The sequence below is a fragment of the Phyllostomus discolor genome, chromosome 6, assembly GCF_004126475.2.
Source record: "Phyllostomus discolor isolate MPI-MPIP mPhyDis1 chromosome 6, mPhyDis1.pri.v3, whole genome shotgun sequence".
Taxonomy (NCBI): Eukaryota; Metazoa; Chordata; class Mammalia; order Chiroptera; family Phyllostomidae; genus Phyllostomus; species Phyllostomus discolor.
Window position 1 is genome coordinate 17,458,882 of NC_040908.2, and position 25,003 is coordinate 17,483,884.

The 25,003-nt window shown below is 52.5% G+C and overlaps 1 protein-coding gene across 1 annotated transcript in view; it reads right to left on the reverse strand.

The window, feature by feature from the left end:
* The window catches only part of GALNT14 (polypeptide N-acetylgalactosaminyltransferase 14), a 190,621-nt gene that overhangs the window by 69,277 nt on the left and 96,341 nt on the right, over nt 1–25,003 (reverse strand). The window contains exon 2 of the mRNA XM_028516309.2: nt 4,637–4,806. Within this exon, the coding sequence (XP_028372110.1) occupies nt 4,637–4,806 (170 nt within the window). The remainder of the gene's footprint in view (nt 1–4,636; nt 4,807–25,003) is intronic.

The window sequence follows — 25,003 nt, forward strand, 5'->3', positions numbered from 1 at the left end:
TGTCGAAAGGCCAACAGCACCAGGTTTCAATCTCAAGATCGTGGAAATGTTAAACAGTATGGAAGGAGTGGGGGTTGGCAGATGTTATTAACCCCAAAGGGTGAATGAATAGGGGATCCTTTGGAAACTGCGGACACCCCCTTTCCAAATAATTCTGGGTGTGAGCATCATTTACTGCTCACCCCCTGGACCTTATAAACCCTGGGAAAGTGGAGTTCGAAGCCTGCCCCAGTCTTATCTTCTCCAGTCTTCTCCTCAGTTACACCGTGCACGCTCCAGGCAAACCAGCTGCCTCCAACATACTGTGGGCTCCACGGGGTAAAGGTCCCGGAGGAAAATGGCAACTCTGTCCTATTCCATACGAAACAAGTTGAGCCCTCAGTCTCTCTGGGGCTTCGTCTATCCCATGGCGCCACGCTGTAGCTTGCTCGGCAGGGGTGTTCCACACTGCTGTCACACCAGGATAGCAGCCAGCTGGGTGACAGCTTCCACAGTCTTGCTCCTTCTCCCCCTCCCCGCCCCACCTGCGGCATCTCTGGATTCCTAGGCAGCTCACCCCAGCAGCAGCCCTCTCAGCGGCACTGTTCTAATGCTTGGCTAATTGTTCTCTGTTTCAGGTGCTGTCCACACGCATCCTGTAAATCAGAATCCAATTACTGTGGTAAGAAAATTGGAAGTAAATTTAATAAGCTCGGACCCCTCCCACAGGCTGTGTCTTCACTCTTCTCTTTTCAGTAATGAGAAATCTTTAAGGGAAAAAAGCCTTTTTCCTTTAACTGAGTCTGTTCAGATCCCTCATCTGAATGCCCTGAGGATGGAAGGAAGACAGAAGAAGCTTCTTCCAGTTCCTCTTCTCCTCTTTGCATGTAAGGCAGATGGGAGGGAGTAGTCAGGTGTCTTTCCAGTTTTACTCTCCCTTCCGTTGGTTCAACAACGTTTATTAAGTTCCTATCACACACCAGGCACATTGTAGTAGATATTATCAAAGGTTACTTGCCCTAGAGGGCAACTGGTGTCATTAACTAGTAGAGCCTTAGCTGCAAGGCATGATGGGAACACAAAAGTAGACCGGTGGGAGGGAAGCCTGTATCCGTGGGGTTGGATTCCACAAAGGAGCCAGGAGTCCAGTGTGGGTCAGTGGCCACTGGCCTAGGAGTGCTCCACAGTAGGATGAAATCCAGGAGGGCGGCTTCATATAGATTCTGTGCTCAAAGAAACTGGGAGAAGGGAGGAGCCGGAAGGAACCAGAGAAGTGAAAGGTCTGTGCAGGACCTGAGACAGAAGTCCTGTCTCCTCGATGGAGGGAGAGTGCTGCAGCATGCAGGCTGCAGGGTGGCCTTCCATTCTACTCAAACCCTGAGTCTTCCAGCAGGACCAACCAGCCCGTGGACTTCATCTGGTTCACAAAAGCAAGCGCAAGTATAAGCCGATGACCTATGGGTTTCAAACTCGAACACACGTCAGAATTACCTGTAGTGCTTGTCAAGATGCAGACTGCTCGTCTGCACCCCCAGGGTTTCTGAGTCCGTAGTTCTAGGGTAAAGCTTAAGATTTTGCATTTCTAACAAGTTCCCAAATGATGCCAGTCGCTGTTGAGCTGCTAGTTTGTGGAGAACTGTTGTTCTGAGCCCTTACTATTCAGAGTGGGATCCATGAACAGCTGGCACCAGCATTGCCCAGGAGCTTGTGAGAAATGCAGAAGCACAGGCCCTACCGCAGACCTGCTGCATCAGAGGTGAGTCAGGTCCTCCCGTGACGTGTCAGCTCGCCTGTTTAAGTCTGAGAAACACTGAGCTGGAGCAGTGGCTCTTAAGCCTGACTGCTCATTAGAACCACCTGCGGAGCTTAGACAAGAGAGACTTCAGCTGGTCGGAGTTTGGGTCTCATCGTTTTTAAAAAGCTCCCCAGGTGGTTCTTCAACGAGGCCTCGACTGAGAACTGCTGAGGTTCATACGCATGCCTACACTCCATACCCACATGTACAGTTGACTCCAACGCTCCCATTTCTCTAGCATTGGACTTAATCTTGAAACCCTCCTCTGTCCCTCCCTGTCCCTCCACCACTCCTGACAACTCAGAGATCTTCCTAGTGTCCCTTCCCGATGCCTGGGGTTTGGCTGCATCTCTTTGCCTGAGCGTCTGTCCTCACTTTTCTCAGGAGGGCCCTTGCCTCCCATTCCGGCCCTGCACTGTCAGCCGGCTCATGTTATTTATTACCCTGTGCTCTACATAGAATTTATTTGATTCTTAGAAAAAAATCACATTAGGTGGGTGTCGTTATTGTTTGTTTGTTTGTTTGTTTGAATCCCTGTTTGTTAAAACAGGAAATTGCTGTAAGGAGTAGGGAAAAACTTAGACCATGAGAAAATAGGAACCTAGCTAGCTAGAGCCAGGAGATTACTAGGTTAATGAACAAACACCCTGCCTTCCTGCCTTGTACAAGAATGCTTGGTTTGAAATTCCTGCGCGCAGTCTTTGTAAGCGAATTGCTAACTGCCACATCTGCTTCTGTATAACGCTTGCTTGCCTGCCCCTATATAAGGACGTAGTTGTACGCACTTGGCGCGTCTCTCGTTTGCAGCCCCTTGTGGGTACCGTGTCTCTGGACACTCTGAGAGTTCGCCCCTGCGCAGGTTAAACTTGGCCAATAAAGTAACATCCTTGATACCCTGAAAGTCTCCAACATTTGTTCTCGCATTTGCTGGATGCAACAATTGCAGTCCGGAGCAGCCAGGAGATGTGAGGTCCCTACGCTGTGTCTGTGGCGCAGCCAGGACGGAAAGCAGGGTGATCTGACCCGCTGACCCCGGAGTCTACACCTTAACCCCCTGGGCTGTATGTACCGCCTTCTGCCTGATTCCGCCTTTCAGGGAGGGTGTGGCCTCGTCCCGTTGCTGGGGCCAATAACAAGTGTTTACATTCCATTCTTGAGAACTCAGGTAACAAGAGGGGCTGGCTTTGCAGCCGTGGTTCTCATTGCAGTTTTGTCCCCAGGAGACATCTGGCCATGTCTGCAGATGTTTTTGGTTTTGACAACTTGGGGGTGCTATTGGCATCTAGTGGGTAGAGGCCAGAGATGCTGCTGAACATCCTACAGTGCACAGGAGCACCCCTCGAAAAAGAATTACCCACCCCAAAGGTCGGTCTCTGCTGAGAATCTCTAGTCAGGGGGTGTGTGAGTCAGCAGCAGCCACAGCTGGTCGAAGCCGGGCAGGCAGGGCTGGGAAGGGCCGCAGGGCTCTGTCAGGCCAGGCCGCCAGGCCCCACGCTTCACAACGGGAGGAAGCCAGTGCACAGTGGGGGCTGGACTCACAGAGGGATTCAGGGAATCAGCTGGCGACTTCGACCTCATGGACACAGGGTTGGAAGTGGGAGCCCCTATAGACCGAAGGTCACCCCGCCATGGGGCTGATCTAAGGGGAGAACACCAGGATTTGCTGGCAGTCTTTGGGACACCCGACAGCACAAGAGTGAGGTGGGCACAGGGGCAGCCCTCTACCCGACTCAGCCTGGAGATGGCTGATCCGATCGCTGGTTTCTCGTGGTGCTAGCCTGGGGCTTCGCACACAGTAGGTGCTCAATGCCTTGACTGCCTGGTCCCGTGTGCTTGTTCTCATTCCTAATCCCCTGGCCTCTCCCCTTCCTGCTCTTTCAGATTAAGATCCATACACGTGAAATGCTCTGAGAAACACAATCCCAGCTCCCCCCACCTCCCCAGGGCAAGGTCAGTGCCCTGAGGCAGACGCATGCCTGGTACACATTCCCTTTTTGTCTTCCCAAAGGGTGTCTGGATTTTCTCTCTTCCCCTCTTGCTGCAATCCCAGCAGATCACACTTACTGAACAGATGGAATTCACCGGGTTAGTTGCAGAGCCCAGGACTGGACGAGGGGAACTTGGACCTTTGGGGACATCCGGCCTTTATGAACCTCTTTCATAGAGTAGATTGAATGCAGAAATTCATCCTGCACAGGGTATCCCTGCGAACCTGCCTGCTCAGGGAATTCCTGAAGCCTCCCCCCCGCCGCTGCAGGGGAGAGCGTCCAGGGACATCCCCCAGCCCTCCCCGACCACAGCTCTCACCCAGACGTGCCAGCTCCTTTCCCGGCCAGGAGGTGTCTCTGTCCCTCTGGAGGGCTTGGCCCCTGGTCTCAGGAGCAGAAAGGTGCCACCAGACTGAGACCCAGTGGGGCCCCTCAGCACTCTGTCTCCTCCCTCTTCTCCTACATGTAACCTCTGCTCACAGAAATAAAATAGCCTAATGTTTAAATAAAATTCTATCAGATGCCAAGGACCAGGACCTGGGCTGGGGCATTTCCATGGGACTAATGCAAGACTGACTCTAACAAGCTCCCAGGCCAGCAGCAGGAAGTGTTCTAGATACGGTCCATCCCCTGGGTCTTGGGCTGTGACTTCTAGTCCCCACTGCTGGTGAAAGGGGCCTCCCACCCTCTCCACTGGGTAGCTCACAACCAAGCCCAGCACAGACAGTGTGAATGACCACATTGTAAACCCTCTATCAACCAGCTGGCAACAAACGGTTTGCCTGCCCCGGCACTTGGCACTGGGCACCGCACAAATCAAGTGTCCTGGCCACAGGGAGGGGCGGGGGAGAGAGTAGCAGAGAAAGGGGATTACCTCAGGTGGCGAGTGTCCGGGATGGCCCGGTTGCTGGCGATGCGCTCGCTCTCCCGCTGGTTGAAAGCATACAGCTTATAGGGATCGTCACCCACGCGCCACTTTTTGGCATTCAGATACCGCCGCTCATCAAACTGGTCCCACAGGTCATCCCAGTCAGCTTCCAAAATCTGTGCGATGGGAACAGGAAGTCTGTGAGAATGGCTCCTGGCCTTCCACCAGCCCTTCTGTCCATCCCTCAGCGTCCGACCGCAGAGACCACGCTTGTTCCGGCAAGTGTGGCTCAGAGACGCGCCAGAGGTAGGACGCTAATAAAACCATCAGCCACCCGAGTGAACAGAACGACCATCACGGCGGCTACCGTTTACTGAGCACGACACACCAGGCGCGTGCCGGGACCGTCCCTCCTGGGATGTCGTGTATTTCTCACAGTGCTTCTGCAAGGTACGTATGGCTCACATTCCCATTACACAGGCAAGGCAACGGCCTCGCCTGGCTAAGCACCTTGCTCAACATTACACAATCCGAGAGTGGATTTTAGTATCCTGACTCCAGGGTAATCTGAAGACACACAACTGAAATCGCCAGCACAGCAGCCGGCAGATAGTAGGGATACAATGACCGTCACCCCATAGGAAGGCAGTGACGGGAAGTAGGTGGTCCATCTGAGATGCTGTGCTCCCACTGGACAGGCACCCCAAGCGTTCCTTTCCTGCTCCAACCCCAGAACCTGCAATTATTTTTATAAGGCATCAGTGGGGAAGCAAGTCATAACCCTCACCATCCGGGGAGACAGCACTTTACAAGGTATTAGGTAGTTTCCTCATTCATGAGCTCCTTTCGCCCTCCCCAAAACCCTGTGCACTGAGGCAGGAATCAAGGTTTCGCAAAGGTGACTGGCTTGTCTGAGGCCGCCCAGTGGACAGAGGCAGAGCCTGAAGCAGAGCTCGTGCCCCAGTGCCCTCCAGGCATTCACACAGTAGAGGAAGAGGGAGGGTTTACTCAGGGAGGGGGGCCTCACCCAGAGCCCCACCCACACCAGCTCCACAGCCAACAGAGCCCTTCTGCAAAGCCAGCGAGGAGGCGGGGCTTCAGGGCCTCTCCCACAGGATAAGCATCCCTTGGCGACCACTGCCCAGTGGATGCTAGCACTGCCATCGGGAAAGGTGACAGCTGGTCTGTATTCAACCACACTCAGACCTTTCAGGTTCATCAAAGCCAAAGGAATGTTGTGCCTCTGGGAAGAACCTACTGACCAGGGTCTGATGCGGGATCCGGGACCAGGGCCCTGGGGCTGGCATCCTCCCCGAGGATGAGATGCTCACTCATGTGTTACTGAGCCTAGTTGCTATGCAAGCTGCCTGGTCCCTGCCCTTCCCATCACTGAGCAGGATGCCCTTCTCCACCTGGGGAGCCTGACAGAAAGGCACACAGACAGCAGAGCAGGTGCCCCGCCCACACAGGGCAGGTGAGGGGCCGCTTGCCGGTGTGTGACTACCTCGGGCACCCTTCCGCTCGGGCGCCCCTCCGTCTTATCTGGTAATTGATCTCTCTTTCACGTTATCTCATTTTGCAACAGCATTCTCCTGCTAATAGCACAAAATGAAGCTTTAGAAACCAGTGATTTTTATCCAATAATTGATTTTATTAATGTCCTGTGATACTACTGCTACTCAGGGGGAACTTGGTTGCAGGGAGGGGTGTGCAAAACTCCTGAGCCTGTGCCGTGCAATGTCACAGCCTGACAGCTGTCACCTGTGATTAGAATGTCACCACACGATGAACTGACCCCGCATCTTCCAGGGAAGGAGCATGGGGTCCTGCACCGTCTCCTGCTGGCTCATTTCCAGCTTAATTCATTGCATTGTTGTAAATAAACTGTGAACCCCACTGTGCTCTGTGCTATGAAGGGAGGTGCAGAGAGGGGAGGCCTCTGCCCTCGAGGCGGGGGGTTAGTGTGTGGCTCAGAGACATGCATGAAGACACCTCTCACACAGCTAACAGAGGTGTGAGGGAAGCGGGAAGGACTTCCTGGAACAAGTGGCAAGTGAGTTAGAAGTTGAAGTCTGAGCAGGAATTTTACTTCATTTAAGGGGAGGTGGGGAGAGCAAATAGGTGTGTAGTGAAAATCCAGACAAAAGGCAGGGAAGCCTAAGGAGGGAAACCTGTTCAGGGAATGGCTAGCTCAGGAATGGGGAGGCCGGAGTGGGATCGCAGAGAGGCGTGAGTGAAAGAAAACTCTGGAACGCAGCTGCGCCTGCAGGAAGCAGCTCAGGAGGGAAACGCCCCTGGCCACATATGTAGGGGAGGGTGGGGGGAGGGGAGCTATGGCAGGCGGCCAGCGGGGAGGTGACCTCAGTCAACTGGCCTGGTGGGAAGGGCAGCCTGAACTGGGGGCCCTGCTGGGGCCCAGATGGATGGTTCCAGCATCGGCGGGAGAAGCAGGTGGAGAGGCAGGCACCCGTGGAGGGGGCAGGTAGCCAACCTCTTGGCTTCATCCCCTACTCTCTGTTCCCACTAGACCAGGCCCAGGGCCAAGAGGGCTTGAGGCTGGGTGATCTGCTCAGCCTGGCATTCGCCATCCTAGGAGCAGTTGAGCCTCCTTGACAGACTCGTCTCCTTGGAGATGGTGCCGGGAGAACTCAGTGGCATTCTGGCCCCTAGAGAGCCTGGAGCCAGAGCAGCGGCCAGGCTGGCGAGAACAGTCAAGACTAGGCCACGAGGCTGTCCTTAGACAGGACCGCTCCCTCAGACGGTCACACTACGGAGCTGGCCCACACATTTCTGCTCTGAGGTCCACGCTGGGGGGCGGGAGGACGCCCCGCACCGGGAGCTTGGCTTTCCTATCGAGATATCTGGACACACTAAATAATGATGAATCTGTGTTTAAAATGATAGCACTACCATCGGAATAGCAATTTCTGTTTTACCATGCAGCATGTGCAACTGTCACAGAATCTCCACACAGCCCCATTTGCACAGGGAGGGATCGGCTTACCGAGGTTCAGTGGCTTTAATAGCTAGTAAGTGACAGGACAGCTGATCGAATTCTCCCCAGAGCCTCCCAAGGCCACGGTCTGCTCTGTCTCCTCATGGACAGTAACGAGGGGCGTCTCCGCTGCTGAGGCTGAGTGGGCAGACAACAACCCGTCATGAGGAGTGGGGGGCGGCGTGCCTACAGGAAGGGCCAGACACTCTTTTCTTCCTTGCCCGCAGCACAGGCCAGCCGTGGGCCTCTCAGGATTTCTGCAAGGTCACTGACTCCCCAGACACTTCTAGTACGGATGTGGGGGTGGCTTCCAAGCTCTACAGTTCAAGTCCCATGTCCAGGTCTGGGGTCCAGAGTGCAGTGTGTTACACCCGCTCGCTTCCTGGCTCGTGTGACCATCCAGGAGAGCGACTGAACGCACATTGGCACCTTCACAAACCTGCACGGCACAAGGGGTCATGCTCCCCTTGGAAACAAGAACACACACCTAGGTGCCTCCAGAGGGTCCCGCCCCAGGGCTGAGCCTGCTCCTCACTACCATGCACGCTCCCCCCAAGCAAGTCCCTGCTTAACTTTCTGACCAGAATTTAGTCAATCTGGAGTCAAAATGATGCCACACACAGATAACAATCTTTTAAATAGGAACCATCTGGTTAAGTCAGCCAAACCCCTGGCCAAGACCGTTGCTGAAATAATTTGGCACCTAAAGCAAAAGCTCAAAAGCACATCTGTGGAGTTGCTTCATCCTTTCCTCCCACCATGCTTCTTCCATGAGGAATCTGGAGCTCCCCTGCCCACATCCCTGCCTGCATCCCTGCCTGCATCCCTGCCCGCATCCCTGCCCAGCCTGCTCCCTCTCACCCTGGCTTCAAGCGGATGCGTGGCTCAGGGGTCACAGGTGGAAGACTTCCCTTCTGCTAGGTTTTGTGGCTGCCTCCACTTTCCACTATTTCCACTCTCTCCTCCTTTCCCCAGTTTGATACTCCATGTTTTCTCTTGTTGTCCTAATTCTCTCCTTTTCACCTTTACAATGAGAACATCTCTGTCTCTTCATAAGGCTTCTCTCCAACTCCGAACTGTGCATCATCTGGAACAAAACTTCTCAAAAACTTGCCCAACAATATAGTAAAACAGCTCACACCTTGGGGGTATCTGTCATGTGTCATAAATATTCACATCTGATCCCCGAAATGATAGATGTCAACAGCACCCTTCCCATTTTATGAATGGGCAGACCGAGGCACAGAGAGATGGAGTGACTTGCCCACCAAGCCAGAGCGAGGATTTGAACCCAGGGAGCCCGGCTCTAGCCCCCAGGCTCTCAACCGTGAGGCAGCATTGCCGTGTCGCAGCCTCAATATCATTCCTTTGAGGCGTCTGCAAAGACCGTCTATGTGTTTCCGTCATTTTCCTCAGTCAAGTTCTCTCTTTGCTCAGGGACCTGCGTCTCCCAAAGGCTGTCTGCCCCCCTTTCCCCGTCACCCCACCTGCTCTTCACTCCCCTCCTGGGCAGTTTCCCTCCCAGCAGCAGGCTTCTTCCTGACAGCCAGAGCACAAAAAGCTGGCAGCCACATTCCTGCAGGAAGGTGGGAATGTGCTAGGGCAACACTCGGGAGAAGGTCATAATTAAAGATGAAATCATTCATGTATCCATTCAGTGTTTGAAACCCCAGCACAACATTCCACTGTCCAGTGGGCAGGCCCCCTGGGTCCAGCCAGGGACACAGAGATCCCAAGTAGCCCGCTCCAAGCTGCAAAGGACTACAGCTTCTAGAAGTTTCCTTCTAATATTGAACCAGAATCTGTCTCCTAGTAATCTCTCCTTTGGGGCCTGGTTTTATCCGCTAAGTTCTATGATACAAGTCTAATCTTTCTTACACGTTTCAAATAGTTAGTGGTAACTGTTGTGCCTCCTGCGCCCTCTGACCTCTTGTACCACCAGCTGAGACTCACAGCTCAGAATAAGTGGCACAGAAGAGTGCCAAACATATACTGGGGGTCGAGGAGAACAAGACCAACGGAAGGCAGGTGGGGCTCATCAAGGAATTCAAACGCCCTGGCAAGCCTTCTACACGAGCGGTGTGACCAGGGAGACTTTGCTCACCACGGAGTCTAACTTGTGTGTCCGGGTTTCCGAGATGGAAGCTGTTGAGGGGAAATGCTACATCTGTGCTAAAATGGGCACACAAATTCACGGGGCATGCAACAGAAGATTGTCTTCCCAATTTCCAAATGAGGAAACGGAGGCACAGGAGGGTATGTGATTTGCCAAAGTTCATCCAGCTGAGCCGTGCCTGCCCCAAAGCCCACAGACCAGTTGCCAAGCTAGCTGTGCGGTCCTGGGGTTCTCACCCGCGGGTGCCCACAGCCTCTGGCTTCCCCAAACCACCCCCAGGGTCCCTGCTATGTGCCTGCCGGGGCTTCTGCATCCAGCACAGAGCAGACACTCTGGGGAACTCACACTAAACTATGACTAGATCCTGCCTTTAAATACATGCCTGGGTTTTCTAGAAGGAAAATCTTCACTGTGAGAGCAGTGATAAAACTGGGGAAAACACAGGTGCTGAAATCTGGGCTGTGATGATGGAATGGCGAGTAAAGGCACGTGAGGCTGCCCTGAGGGGAAAGGCCGCACAAGGTGGGGAGACCAAGCCCAAGTTCTCCGTAAGGAAGGCCAAGAAGGCGGATGCGAGGGTCCCAGATCAAAAAGATGGAATCACCACAAAGAGCGGTCAGGCACACAAAGAAACAAGGCACTGGAAGAGAGAGTCAGCAGAAACGAGAACCAATAGACAGGGTCCGGCACAAATAACGCCCCTGTTGCTTACAAAATCTTCCATGACAAAATCATGAGCATGCGATTCTGTGACATAACAATACCACATGCAAGCCCACCATGTGACATTTTAGGTGCAATGTTCCAATTAAAACTGTAAATTATTACACCCATATTATTACCCTACTAACCACACTCAAACAGGTGTTACTTCTCCTGGACCTGGTATTTTGATCTCCTAAGGACTTCAGATACAGGAAATATAGATTCCAAATAAAGCATAACCGTAGATAAAATGGTTAAAATATGGAATAGACCATTAGTGAAGAACAAAGGTTCTTTGAGACAGAACAGGCATAACTTAGAAACCAAGAGTCTAATAATGACGGAAAGTCCGTCAACGGAAAGTCCGTACCAAACTGGCCGAAGGGAGGTGCGTGTAACCTACAAAGGGTTTCCCTGGAATGTCTCATTTGTGTTACCGCCATGAGGGAGGCAGGCCGGCTACACTGTTGCCATTCCACAGCTGTGAAAACTGAGGCTTGGAGAAGCCAAGGAGCTTGCTTGAAACCACAGAGGTAGTGAGCTTGCTATGGAGACACCAACCCAGGACTTTTGCCTTTAAAGCTGGTGTTCCTTCCACATCATCAGATGTGCCATCACCAAATGGTTCATTCATCCACAGGGCCCCTTTCTCCCCATGCTGGGCAGTCACGAGAATGCAGAAGTATCTGCTCACTCCTACTCCTATACTGTTCTACTGTTTGCCTGGCTGGGCAGAGACCCTATTTTTCCCAGGACCAGTCAAACAGTTAGAAAGAGTACCGCATAACCCCTGCTCTGTACACCCTCCCTAGAGCGAGCGGCCTGGGAAAAGAATGCTGGTAGCAGACACTCCCAGCATGCAAGACAAACTCAAACAAATAATGAGGGGCAGGCCAGCCTTTCCCTCACCTGCGCTCATGACAAAGGGCTGAAAAATCCTTTTCCCCTCATCTGGGGACAGCACATCAATTATGGATTATTAGATAAGATCTTCATTTTAATATTTTCACCATGTATTAGCACCTCTTCATCTCACTGTAATTCTGTCTTGGGAGTTATTTAACTGATGTGCAGAAATCTAAATTTAATTTATTATGATCTAACTCACTTTGGAAGCCAAATTACCCAGCACTGGAGAAGGATCAAGTCAATATCCCACTTGGCTTTCTATTTATCTTCTGCTGGGTTTTCTCTCCTTCTCTTTAGCATTCATTTTATCTCAGGTGCTGCTAATAAATTTAAATTTTCCTCAGAATTAGGCAATTGCTTCTTCAACGCTGTAGTTTAATGGTTAGTATTAATTATATGAAAGTCACTCCTCAAAGAGTTTGATAGATGAAATGGACATATAATAGAGGGGGAAAGGGCTATTTCTCAGACCAAATGAGGTAGCGTGTGATCAGCGGGGCTGAGTTTACTCTTCTATTCTACCTTCTTCTGCGCCTTCTCTCCACGTCCCTTCTCGCCCCCTCGCCCTCCCTCCGGAGCCAGGTGCCTAGAAAATAGGCCTGCCGGGAGCGGCTTGCTGTGGCCGCTCTGAGGCTCCGGAGGGTCTGACCACCCGGACGCCGTGTCTAGAGCATCCAGGATGCTGGCTTCTTCCTCCCCCTGGTTTCAGCCTCTGACAGCAAGAGCTGCCACCGCCGGACTCGCTCCTCCCCGCCCCATCCCCGCCACACACATGCTCCCCACCCGTATCCCAACTGCACACCACATGTGCAGACACAGCTTTGGGGGGTGCGTCAAGCTTTCTGGGAGAAGAAAAGTTCTGATAATTATAATTGCCTGAAAACTCCAACCGCATAATATAATGTGATTAGCAGAATGGACAGAAGCCCAGCTTTTGTTTCTGGAATAGAAATAAAGAAACTCACAGCATTTGGACCCTATAGAGAGATTAATTTGCTAACTAATTAGCATGAGAGGGAGGTGCCAGGGAAGAGGAAGTCAGCGTGCCTGGGCACGATGGCTGGCTCCCTGCACGCACCAGGGTGTGTGAGCGCTAACGCTGACGTGCCTGCTCCCTTTCTACCCCAAACCCTGTAGATTCTACCACCGAAGGCTAACCCAGAGCCCCTTGATGGAGATGGGCACCTCAGGTCGCTTGTGGCTTGCTTGAGGAGCACCTCCCCATTGCTGGGGGGCAGGAGGACTGAGAGAGAGTGGGCTCCACCCCCCCCATTTATTTCTGCACCCTCTTCTCTGTGTTCAAAGACTGGAGCTGATCACTGGGCCACGAGAAGCCTCTATCTGTCCCAGCTCTGGAACCGAGAGAACAGGAGATCAAGGAGGAAGGGAACCAGGCACCCACAAGGGGCTCAGGAGGAAGAGGGTTTGGTGGGTTGCAGAGGGGCCCAGGAGGGTGGGTTTGCCGACACTGGAGGACAGCATGCACTGGGAGACGGAACGAGTGCTCGGGAGAGACCAAAGGGAGGGCTTAGACTTGGGAAGAGAAGCACCAGAAGTGGGCGCAGGAAGGGAGGCACCCAGCCAGACAACGCTGAGCACTGAAACACGCTGTCCGTGGTGTGGGCAGTTGAGCTGTCTTGGGCTCAGGGTCCCCTCATCGGACTGAAGGCAGGTCTGCCAGGGGGGTGCTGTGGCACCTCCCAGGGCAGGGGTGCAAGAGAAATAGAGGCCAACTCCTCCGGGGGTGGCCCAGCAATGTGGCCAGAGTGGCCTCGAGCAGGACAGAGATGGGACCTCATGGTAGAGGCTCACCGCACTGGAAGCCACTTCTAGAAGAGGAAGAAGACACTAAAAACAAGATTTCGATTTTTCAGTGACAGGAGTGGCTCCCCTCCAAGCAGTCTCCTGTCTCCTCTTTCGCCTGGGCAGGCCCGGGGAATGTCTTCAGGCGTCATCGGGAAGCTCTTTAGCCGCAGGAACAGTGATGGAGGCAAGCAATTTCCAAGGGGCATTACTGAACCAGGATATCTAGCAGGGGTCACAAATGAACCTGCCTGCAGGGTCACGGAGAAGCCAAATGAAAGCCAGTGTCTTGTAGGTAACTGCCCAATAACTGCCCAGGTACACGGTTTAAACCTCCCCTTGGGTGAAAAAAACATATGCCTGTGGGCTGACCTGGGCCTGCAGGACAGCAAACTGTGAACCCAGGGACAGGAATGGATTAAAAGGAAAAAGATAAAAGAGGTGGGAAAGGAGGGAAAATGACACCAAAGGAAACGTGCTCATCCTATGTGTTATGCTTTTGTGGCTTCTTTTCTTCTTCAAAGGGGCCCCTTGTACATTTTAAGTCAATTTCCCCTGGAAGAAATGCAGGGCAGAGTGGTTTTGTGTGGGAAGGTAAAGATGGGCAGAGAAGGGGGAGTTCAACAGCAGGATGGCCCTGTGATTCTTCCCCACAGTCCCATCGACACCGGAAGAGCACAGGAGTTTGGAAGGCTGGTCCTGAGCCTGGCTCCTCCGCTGTGCGTGCCCTTTTCACCTCTTGTGGTCGGTTTCTCCCCCCATCCTGAGGACAATACTAATCTTCACCCCATGCAGTTTTACAGAAGGAGATCTCAAAAATGAGATAAGACAGGAAAAATTGCTTGGCAAAACATAATGCACGTGTAACCTATTATTATCGTCAACATTGCTCGTGGTTACCATTATTTCTCTTGGGGACTGAATGCTAATGGGGAGAAAATGTAATTTACAGTCAGCCAATTTATGTTTAACTTCTTCTTTCCGGGTGGGATCTCTGATAGCGTCCACGGGCGACTGGACACATCACGCACTGGCCAGATGAAAGCCATTGGTCATTATCAACACCAGTGTTTCCTGGGGCTCTGCAGGGCTTTTCGGTCCAGAAGCTCCATCTCAAACGTGGGTTTGAGCCCAGCGCCATGCAAATGATAAGACTGCTTTAAGAAGCATAATATGTAAGATTGTCACCAGCTTAGTTAGACGGCTAGAAACGGAGCTTTGCGTGGCCTCTCTGCTAACCCCTTCTTACGCATGTGGAGGCGGGGCCCGAGGCCGGGTGGGGCTATTCAGGGGAGAGACCTGGAGACCTTGGAACTGGGGTCAGACACCTGAACCTACTGGAGACCTCAAGTCTCTCATCTGGCCCAGGAGCCCGCGTGTCAGGTCTCCCTGCTCAACTGCTGCTCTCTCCCCTCCCCTGACATCAGCCCGAGGGGCTTCCCCAGGCTCCTGGGGCTTTGGCTGCCAAGGGTGGGAGGGTCTGTGGGGCAGCCGCACTCGCCAGGAGTGTGCTCCGCAAGGGCTTCGGCTGGGCCACATCTCCCTCGGGGTGCCCCTCTGGGAGAGGTGACCAGAGAGATGCAGATGGGGATGGCTGTGGAAAGCCCAGGGAAAGGACAGACTAGAAAGGGTGATGAGGTCTCACACCAGATACAACTAAGAACAACCACAACTCACAGTTTTGTAGAGCGTACTTTGTGTCAGGCTCTGTCCTGAACATGTCACTCATTAAATGCTGAGAACAAATCTGAAGCAAGTGCTGTTATGAACCGTACTTTTTTACTGAAGGAGAAACTGAGGTTTGAGGAGCTAAAGAGACTTGGCCAAGGTCACACAATTAGTGAGTGGAGGCGCTGGGGTTAAACCCAGGCAGGTGGGCTCTGTCACATTCGTGACTGGGATCGGCAGTGGCAAAGGGTCGCTGGTGCAAGGAGACTTCCAAACCTAGCCGCAGCACGGAAAAGGACGAAGGAAGGAGGGGGGAGGGGCGCCTGCCGGAAGCTCAGTCTTACACTTTCTGCTAAAGTTAGCACGGAACCACCTTCCCCAATCCACACCCCCAGAGGTGTCAATGGGGATCTGGCTGAACAGAGAGTTTCAGAGTCAAGTGTCCCCTGAGCCCTGTCGTTCATCCCATAAGGTCACATTAGTGAGAAGTCTCAAGCTCTCAGCTGAGATAAATTTGTCCCTGTCTCCTTCCGCCTCCGAGGTGCGCGAGAGATCCCAGACGCTGTGCCCAGAGTTTAGCGCATTTTCCACTGGCTCTGTAAATACGGTGACATCCAGCTATCCTCCAGCTCCCTCAAAACTAGGTCAGCTGCTGAATGTGTAGGTGTGGGGTGAGAGTGAGTGACTTTGAAATGACTTTATCTCACAGGACTCCATAGGGACTGCTGGCTGGTATGTCAAAAGCAGGCCCACAGTCCCCGCTGTCATGCCTGCTGAATCGGGGTGGGGGTGGGGTGCCCGCCTCAGCCAAGCACAAATTAAGTACTGAGGATGATACAGCAAGCGGTGGCGGCAGCGGGCCGAGAAACCGGGAGAAACCCTTTGAGCCCGTCCTAAGGACTGACCGTCCTTACAGCACAGCAGGAAGCAACTCCAGGGAGTCTTGCACGAACTATAAAAGGGGGTTTATGTGCATTTGCTACGCAAACAAGACCCGTGAGGGTGTTTCCCCCACCTTAGGAACCACCAATAATGGCTCCCCAAATGATGTGTTTGTCACTGATCATTCCCATTGTTACAGGCATGTGGGGTGCAGAAGTGGTATTTCCAATGTCTCCTCCACTCTCATTCCACGTCTTTTCATCCGCAGTGGCCTTCTCTTGGCTGCTTCAGAATTAGAGGCGCTCTCGCTTTCATCACAGCTGGGGCTGTATGGGAATCCAGATTTGCAATTCAGATACTTTGGGAAGAGGTTAATCAGTTCACCGGAGCTGTTTTGGTTTGTGTTTTACTTCGTGGGCTCACTCCCTGCGAGATTCCTTTAAATACTCCACCTCCTCAGTGCAGCGATTTCCAACCTTTTTCATCTCGCGGCACACATAAACTAATTTCCTAAAATTCTGCAGCACACCAAAAAATACATTTTTTGCGCATCTGACAAAATAATAGGTATAATTTTGATTCATTCACACCGGATGGCCATTGTTGTGCTGGCTGTTGTCATTTTTTTTTATTAGACCATCTAAGGGAAAAGAGGTCAGTGCCGCTGACTAAATAGTCAGGTACTGCATGTTTTAAAGATTCTTATGGCACACTGGGTGAAAGTCGCTTCCTTAGTGCATTAAAATTCAATTGTGATGACAAAGAAAATTCAGCAGCTGGACTTTTCCAGGGCACTATGCTGGGCAATGAGGGGAAAACTATCAAAAGCCGTCTTGCCCCAGGGGTCTCTGCCCACCTACCAACCTTTACCTACATTCTCACCCTCCACTCGTGGCCGTGGGGATCCCACGCTCTCTGGCCCACAGCCCCTGGGCAGGACGCCAAGACCACTGTGTCTCAGGTTCCATCTCTTCCCCAAAGGAAGGAGTCAAAGCCCATGGACTGAATCCACACCTTAGATTTTTCAACACCATCCACTTTCTTCAACTTCCCACAGACCAGACGCTCTCCGAGGGCCGTCCAGCACCAGGACCTTAGATCTGCTTGGGTGTGGCCTTCTCTTGCCGCCTTCACCAAGTGCTCAGTGCTGGGCTCCCCTGGCCTGGACGTCTTGGGCCCCATCAAGAAACCTCTCCCAACACATTGAAAAGGAAGGTTTTCCAGGCGGCAGAGATGGCCGTAACTCCTGGTCTGTGTCTGAAGCGAGACTGGGGGAAAAAGGCTGCTGAGGATGGGTGGCGGGGGAGGGGTGCGCATGACGTGTAGAGAAAGTAGGTCATTAGTGGTAAAGACTACAATTTTCAAGCGATTGTTAATGCTTTATTTATACGGATTTCTCCAAATGTGACATTTTAATGGCATCATGATTGTGTGATTACAGTGCAGGCAACGCTGCTCAGGGAAGGAAGATGGCAGGGACTCTGGTGACCTGCTGGGGGAGGCGGCTCCCTGCACAGGTAGCTGAGGGGACCGCCGCGGTCCTGCTCAGGCCGGGATGCCCGACAAGCAGGAGATGGGGGCTCCCAGAGGGCCCTCTGCCAGGCTGGAGCCAACGGTGTCCAGGAACCTTGCACGGAGTCGAGCCTTTGGACGAAACCAATGCCCAGGCTGCAGGCAGGGAGATGAGGGGATTTACAGCCTGCCTCAGAAACCCGTCCCTAACAGCTGCACCGGTCATACGCTTCTTCATTCGCTCAATGCCTGCATTCATTCATTATTAATTCATTATTCCTGAGTGCTTTCTGTAATCCAGGGGCCAGCCTCAGAGATAAGAAAAATTCTGAAGGAGAGAGGGGCGAAGAAAAGGTTCCCACATTGATGGACACCTCCTGGCTGCCCAGCACTGAGCTGTGATTTGGCGTACTCATCAACCTTGACCTCTGAGCAACACCTCACCCCACTGGGGAAGACCCTTCAGGTGCTCCTGGGCCCTGGCTTCCCCCAGCCCTCTCCCTTGGCCTCCCTCACACTTTGGCCTTTTTCTCTATCTCCTTGCTGTTCTCTCCTCCTCTCTGGCTTCCAAATGTTGATTTAACTCTCCTCTCCTCTCATGACATGCTCACCATAGGTGATTTCTTCCATTTCTGTGTCCTGAAAACCTTCTACAGGTGGATAATTCCCAACATAGCTCTCCAGCACAGGCCTCTTGCCCGCATTCCACATCTACATCAGACATATGCCCATTTACCAGGCCCACCTGGGCGTCTCACAAGCCTCTCACTCCAAGTAGGTTCCAGCTGGAGCCCTTGATCTTGCCATCACAACTGTGCCTCCACTGTCTTTCCCAGGTGAGAACGGCACCGCCATCCATGCAGGCGCTCAGCCAGGAAGCCCTTCTCTCTAACCCGCATCTTGGCCCCTATCACTTGAACTCCCCCACACACGTCTAACCCATCACCATGTCCTGTCCATTCTTCCCCCGAAACATGTTTCTACCCACCCACCCGCCCTCTCCTATTTCTGCAACTTAGCCCGGCCACCACTGACTCCCTTCTGGATTACAGACCGCAGTGGGTCCAACTCCATACTTCTACTCCTGACCCCCAAAATCCATTTTCCAGAATCGCCTTTTTAAAAATGGCACCTGATCCTCTCCCATTCTGGATTATAAACCCTGCAGCGGCTCCGCACCACACACGGAATGCCCACGTCACTGTACACGGAATACTGTCCTCACTGTACACGGAATGCCGTCCTCACTGCACACGGAATACCATCCTCGCTGCACCCGGAATGCCATCCTCGCTGCACACAGAATACTGTCCTCACTGCACACGGAATACTGTCCTCACTGCATGGTGGCCCTCCAGGCCCTGCACACTCTCCCACCTCCCTCCACTCTCCCTCCCTCTCTGTTCATTATATTCCAGCCGCACTGGCCGCCCTTCGGCTTGTAAAACAAGACAAGCCCTTTTCCATCTGTTAGGGGATGAATTGTGTCCCCCACAAGAGTCATTTGTTGAAGTCTCCAGTAGCTCAGAATGTAACTGTATTTAAAGATAAGGCCTTTGAAGAAGTAATTAAGGTTGAATGAGCTCATACGGGTGAGCCCTAATCCAGGGGTGTCGAATTCATTTTCACCAGTACCCATACCAGCCTTGCTATTGCCTTCAAAGAGTCAAATGTAGAGCTCCTTGCCCCTAGTTAAGGAGTAGTTACATTTATATACAGTCCTAAAATTACATTCAGCCCATTGAAAGCAACCGCAAGGCTGATGGGGCCCCTGGTGAAAATGAGTTTGACACCCCTGCCCTAATCCATGCTACTGTGCCTGGAGCTAGGACTGTCAAAGAGGTGACTGTTACAATGAGGCCACCAGGGTGAAGCCCTCATCCCACATGACTGGTGTCCTTATACAAAGAGGTGGAGACCCCCAGGGTTCCCTTGCACAGAGAAAAGGACACAGGAGGACACAGTGAGAAGGCAGTCCTCTGCAGGCCACGGACAGAGGCCTCAGGAGAAACCAACAGTGCCAGCACTTTGATCTTGGACTTCAGGCCTCCAGAACCTCAAGAACATAAATGTCTGTTGTTTAATCCTCGCAGCCTGTGGTATTCTGTTACGGCAGCCAGCATACCAACACACCATCTCCAGACTCCATGCCTTCCTGCAATATTCTTCCTCTGGTCAACCCCTACTCACCCATCCACCCCCAGACACAGTGTTATCATATCTTTAGAGAAGCCTTCCACGAATCTTCAGGCTGAATCGAGTCCCTCCTTATTCCCTCCTAGAACTTGGTGCATCTCCTTCGTAGAATCTGGCGGTCCCAGCCTAAAGCAGGGACCTCTGTCTAGTTATAAATTTCCCGTCTGCCTCCGGGACTTTCTGAGAACAGGAACTGTGTCTGTTTCAGGCACCACTGGTATCCTTGGCACAGTTCCTGGCACATGGTAGATTCTCCATTACTTGCTGAATACATGAGTCAGTGGACATTAAGGATCTCATTTAATCCTCTTAAAAGCCCCACGATTGGAAGATGGCTATTCCCATGTCGCATCCAAGCAGAGGCTGGGGGGGAAAGAAGGGCAGCCATCCCGAGGCAGCGGGATGCGAATTTAACCACAATCACCTGCCTGCAAAGAGCTTGCAATGGCCCCACCCACCGGAGCAGATAGGGCGGCGAGGGCCGGCCCTGTCAGAGGGCACTTCAGGAACAGACCGGACTTGACATGAGCCTTTTGAGACGGACGGACCGAGACAGGAGTCCAGAGCAGTGAGAGGTCGGGATGGGCAGGGTGGTTGCCCAAGCGAGCCGAGCGTGCCATCTCTGTCCTCCGGTCACTGTCTTCATGCCCTCGGGCAAGTGACTTATCCTCTTCCTCTCTCCTGAGAGTGACACAGCTGCCTGTCCTGTAAAATCTTGATATGTTCTGTTTCACGAACTAGTGAGCCGATGTAAGCAAAGCACTGAGCGCTCACTACAGAGCATCTCTGAGTCTGTTAGGGAAAGGAAGACAACACCGTGTGTCCACGGGACAGACAGGGACCTCACAGCCAGACAGCGAGGAGTCATCGGAGGACCCAGGAGCTGTGGCCTTTAGGTCCGCCTCTGCCACCATCTCAGGTCCGTGGGTGGATCCCTTCTGCTCACTGGGTCTTCGTCACTTTCCCCACCTACGAAATGCAGGGTTCGACAGAGCCGGCATTTTCAACTATGCTGAGGAAACATGGCTCCCTGTTCAATGTGACGGAACCCATGGCCCTTTCCCCCAGGGAAATGTCCTTGCAGAAACAGAAGTGAATTTCTGCTTGCAGTGTCAAGGACCCAGTGCCACCGAGTCGGGGACAGAGGAATGGGTGCCTCCCTGAAAAGGTGAGCTCACCTGAGCAGACCTGTCTGGCAGGGACGGAATCAGTGTCATCCTTCCTCCCCTCCCAGCTGCCCTTTAAAGGGCCAAGGCTGGTCCCCCAGCTCTGCCAGTCTCTGGCCATCCCGTATGCAGAGCAAAGCAATAAGGCGCGCTGTGCAGGGGGACCTTATCATTGGCTCCTGCTGTGTGCTGTGCTGGAAAAAGACAACAACCGTGAGATATGTTACTCAGGTGTACAGTCCTCGGCCCTGGCTGACATCTGGGTGACCCTCAAAAACATCTCCAGAGGGCCACGAGGAAGTGTCACCAGGAGAAAAAGCTGTGTGTTCTTCAGCTGCTGCACAGAAGCCGAGGGTGTTTTAAACAGGGCAGGAACGAAGAAGAGTGGGGGTGTCGGCCTCTTTCCGGAACCTGTATACTCCCTGGTGCCCCCGCTCCGAGTGTGAAAGAGATTTCCTTGGCCCCTTGACGGAGCTGACCAACAGGCAGGCTCCGGGGACTCATCTTTAGGTCTGTACCTAATTGTTCCCACTGCCGCCGGAGTGAGCTTACACAGGTGGATCCTGCTGACAGAGTAAGGGCCGAGTTCCTTACTGGGGGCCGCAAGTTCTTCGCTGAACTTCTAGCCTCATCTGGTTCAGTTCCATCCTGGTCCCTGCACATGGATATCCTTAAACTGCCACCAGTACTGGGAGTAAGTTGAGAACGTCTGGTCCCTGCAGTCTAAAAGTGTCCCCTCCTCTTATGTCACGGCACTTACTATAATTACGTCTTTATTGGGCCTTCTTCCCTAAACAACACATTTAGGGAAGTGTGGATTTTCTGTCTGAATCCTGGCCTCTCATAGAGAGGCCGGGGGTCCGGATGAAGACTGCTCACAGCCTTAGCTCTCCCTCCCACCCCCCACCTGGCAGGCTCTCGGGCTGCAGAACCGTGGACAGCACACAGAGCACCTGGCCCCCAGACTCGGCCTCATGGAGCACAGGGACAAGGGCAGGCAGGCAGGCAGGGAAAGGAGCCAGAACCGACCTGCCCTACATCAGGGTCAGGGGGCCAGACAAGATGAGAACACACTGCATGGCGATGAGGCAGACATGTCAGTGGGGGAATAAAACAAAAACAAACAAAGAAATGGAGTACAGGGTAAAGAATGTATTAAAAACACCACCATACACACACACTTAAAACAAACTCCCCAGTGTGGAAGAAAACGTAAACTAAGGAACAGAAGGAAGTTACCCAAACATGCTTCATGGTATAGAACAATTTAAGAACACAGATTTCATCCAATAAGAGCTGAAAGGTGAGATGACAAAGCAGAGAAATGAAATGAAGGCTTATGACACTGAGAATCACAGAACAGTTCTGCAGAGCCCACTCCGAGGCACGGAGCAGACACAGGAGAAAAGCTAACTAGTGACACCAGCTGCGGGGTGCCCGTCCCCGTCCGCCATGCGGTGGCGGGTCCTTGGCCGAGTCGCTGTGACTGCAGAGGAGAAAGGCTCAAGTTATTAAAGCAACTGGAAGAGAGAAAACATGTGGAAACAGCAAAGGTGGCCCAACATCAGAAAACTGGTGAAGCTGAGGCAGAGACACAGGTGGAACACACAGACAGGTATTCACTCAGGGTGGTGGGCAGGGTGGGGGAGGGTGATGGGGAAGGATGGGGATTTGAACAACAATCAAATAATTTTTTAAAAAGCTCCAAATCTGCACATCAAAAGAGTGGGCTGTGTTCCATAAAAAAATGGACACAGAACAATTGGCATGAAGACATTCCTGGTTTAGGTATTGAACTTGGAAAAAATCAAGACAGAAATGATTGAGCATCCAGGCAAAACTAATAAGTCACCTCGAAGGAGAAAACATGTGCTGGCCTCAAACCTCCCCACAGCCAGGCTGTCAGAGGACGGTGAGGAAACAGCCTGCTGAGGCCAACTCCAAGTGCGCCCCGAGCACCTGAGCTGGTGGGGCTGCGTTCAGATGTGAAAGGGAAAGACTGCCGCTCCCGTTCCAGGGGAGCTCAGGGTTGCTGCACGTGGGAGCCCGTTTTGCAGAGTCTGCTAGAGAACATCCAGAGAGCGCAGAGATGGTTCATGATGAAAGCCTGGGGATGGAGTGCAAGAACCAGTAGGGCACTGGATCTGTTTACTTAGGAAATCAACACTAAATGGCTGTGGGAACGACCTGAAGACTTTTTCTTTATGTGACCTGGAGTAAGCTACTGAGTCTACTTGAGTCTCGGTTCCCTCACCTGTACAATGGGAAGAATCATGTCTCTCTCAGGGTTGAAGGATTAAATGAAAATATTTGTAAAAAGCTGTGACCTGCTCATAGTAACTGTTTGCTAAGAGGTGACAGGGACCAAAGATGAGGACGAAAATGGGAATGAAAGTGAGCATTCCAAGCACCCCCACTCCCTTCCCCCTCCCCTCCAAAGGAAGGCAAGAGGAGCAACCACTGGTCTGGGCTCTCTCAAGGTCCTTGTGGCCAGTGCTCCAAGTCAGAGTGGGGAGACACCTGTCCCCCAGAGAGGCACGGGACCCCCGGTTTCCAACCAGGCTGAGAGCAGGCCCCTTTCCAGAACTGGGGTGGAGGAGCTGAAGACTGGACTGGAAGCCAGAATTCCTCTCAGGAAAGAGCAGAGGGACAGGTGGTGTGGCCCCAGCTTGCTGGCCAGAGGGCACCTCCTCCTGACAGCCTGGGGACATCTCTGTAGGACCAGCCTGGAGGGACTGAGCACCCCTGGGAACACAGCACACAGAGTCAGGAAGTTGAGTTCTTGGCCCGGCTCTGGCACCTGCCCCCTTCTTCGCAAGTGCTCTGTGTCTGTTTACTCATCAGTGGAACAGGAGGGTGGGCGTTCTCCAAGATCTGTGGGCCTACCCTGAGTGTGGAGTGCTGAGGTCTGAGCTGGTTGCATCCTCTACGTGAAGTCTTTGTGGCCGCAATTAATTCCACAAGCAAACCAAAGGAAACGGAGAAAGGCAAAGGAAGCGTGAGATGGAAGTGGAAATCTGCAGGGGAGCGGATGAGAAAAGGAAGCAGGAAAGAGCTAAAGCGCTGTGGCCTACGACAGACCAAGTTCAATAGCCTTGAAGGAGTGTCAGCGGCCTGCCAGTGAGGGCTGCAAGTTGCATGCCTAGGACCCCACACTCCACTCCTGATAGGAGAACTGCAGAAGGAAGTCAACTCCACTCTATAAAAGGAGGCCACAAAAGCCACAGAAAGTGCATTCATCTGTCTTAAAACTGGTAGGCTAGAGTTGGAGAAGGAATAGGTATTTGCATAGTTTCAAAGTACATTCTTCCAAGATTTTTATAAATTCCAAAGGGGAGGAAATGTTAATACCACTATGGAGAAACCTGTCCAGTACCACCTCAGCCATGTGATCAAGGTCAACACCCCAGTAATAAGACGTATCAATAACACATATCCCCTGAAATCACTCACTAACGGATTTGACATCATTTCTACAGCAGCGTCCTCGCCAAAAGCCCTTAACCTCAACCTGATCAGGAGAAACATCAGGCGAGCCCAACTGAGAGCCATTCTGCAAAATAACTAATACTCTTCAAAGTGTCAAGGTCATGAAAGACAAGGAAAGACAGAGACACTGTCACAGATTGGAAAAGACTAAGAAGCTATAACAGCTGAACTTGTTCCCAGAAGAGACAAAGGACATTAATGGAAAAAGTGGCAGGGTTTTAAACTGCAGTTCGGTTCATGGTAGGTCTGTAGTTCAGGGTTATGCAGCAAGGTGACCTATGTCCCTTGAGGCAGAGAACTCCACACCAGGGCATGCTCCTGGGGCCTGGGAGAGACAGAACACACACACACACACACACCCTACACCCTGAGATATCAAGTGAAGAAAGAGCATTTAAAAAAGGAAATCGCACATGGAACGTGAAGCAAGAACTTAGCCAGGACTACTCAAAACGAACTGAAAATCGCCAGACCTACCATGTCACGAGGTTGAGCAGGCCTGGGGGCAAGCCGTCAGAAAGTGGAACTGGAACATCCAGAATGGGCTGAGTGTGTCCAGAGAGCACAAGAAGGTTGCACGAACAGGTGGCCAGACCCACCCCCTTGCCCCTTACAATGACTGGGGCACGGCCTCCCTTCCACTAAGTGTGATCCAGCCACCACCAAGGCCACATGCCAACCTGCCAACAACACAGACCAGTGCTGAGCTCCAAAGAGCACCATCCACTGAGGAGGCCGGCCAGCCACTGGGTGCAAGTGGACTATACTGGGCCTGCCCATGATGGGAAAAGCAGTGATTCATCCCTCCCTGTTGAACACATATTCCAGGTATGTGTTCATGTTTCCTGCCAGACCCTGAGCTGGTACCACCTTTGAAAGGCTCATACAAAATCTGATGTATCAGCAGGGGACTCCCCGCCCACCCATAGCAC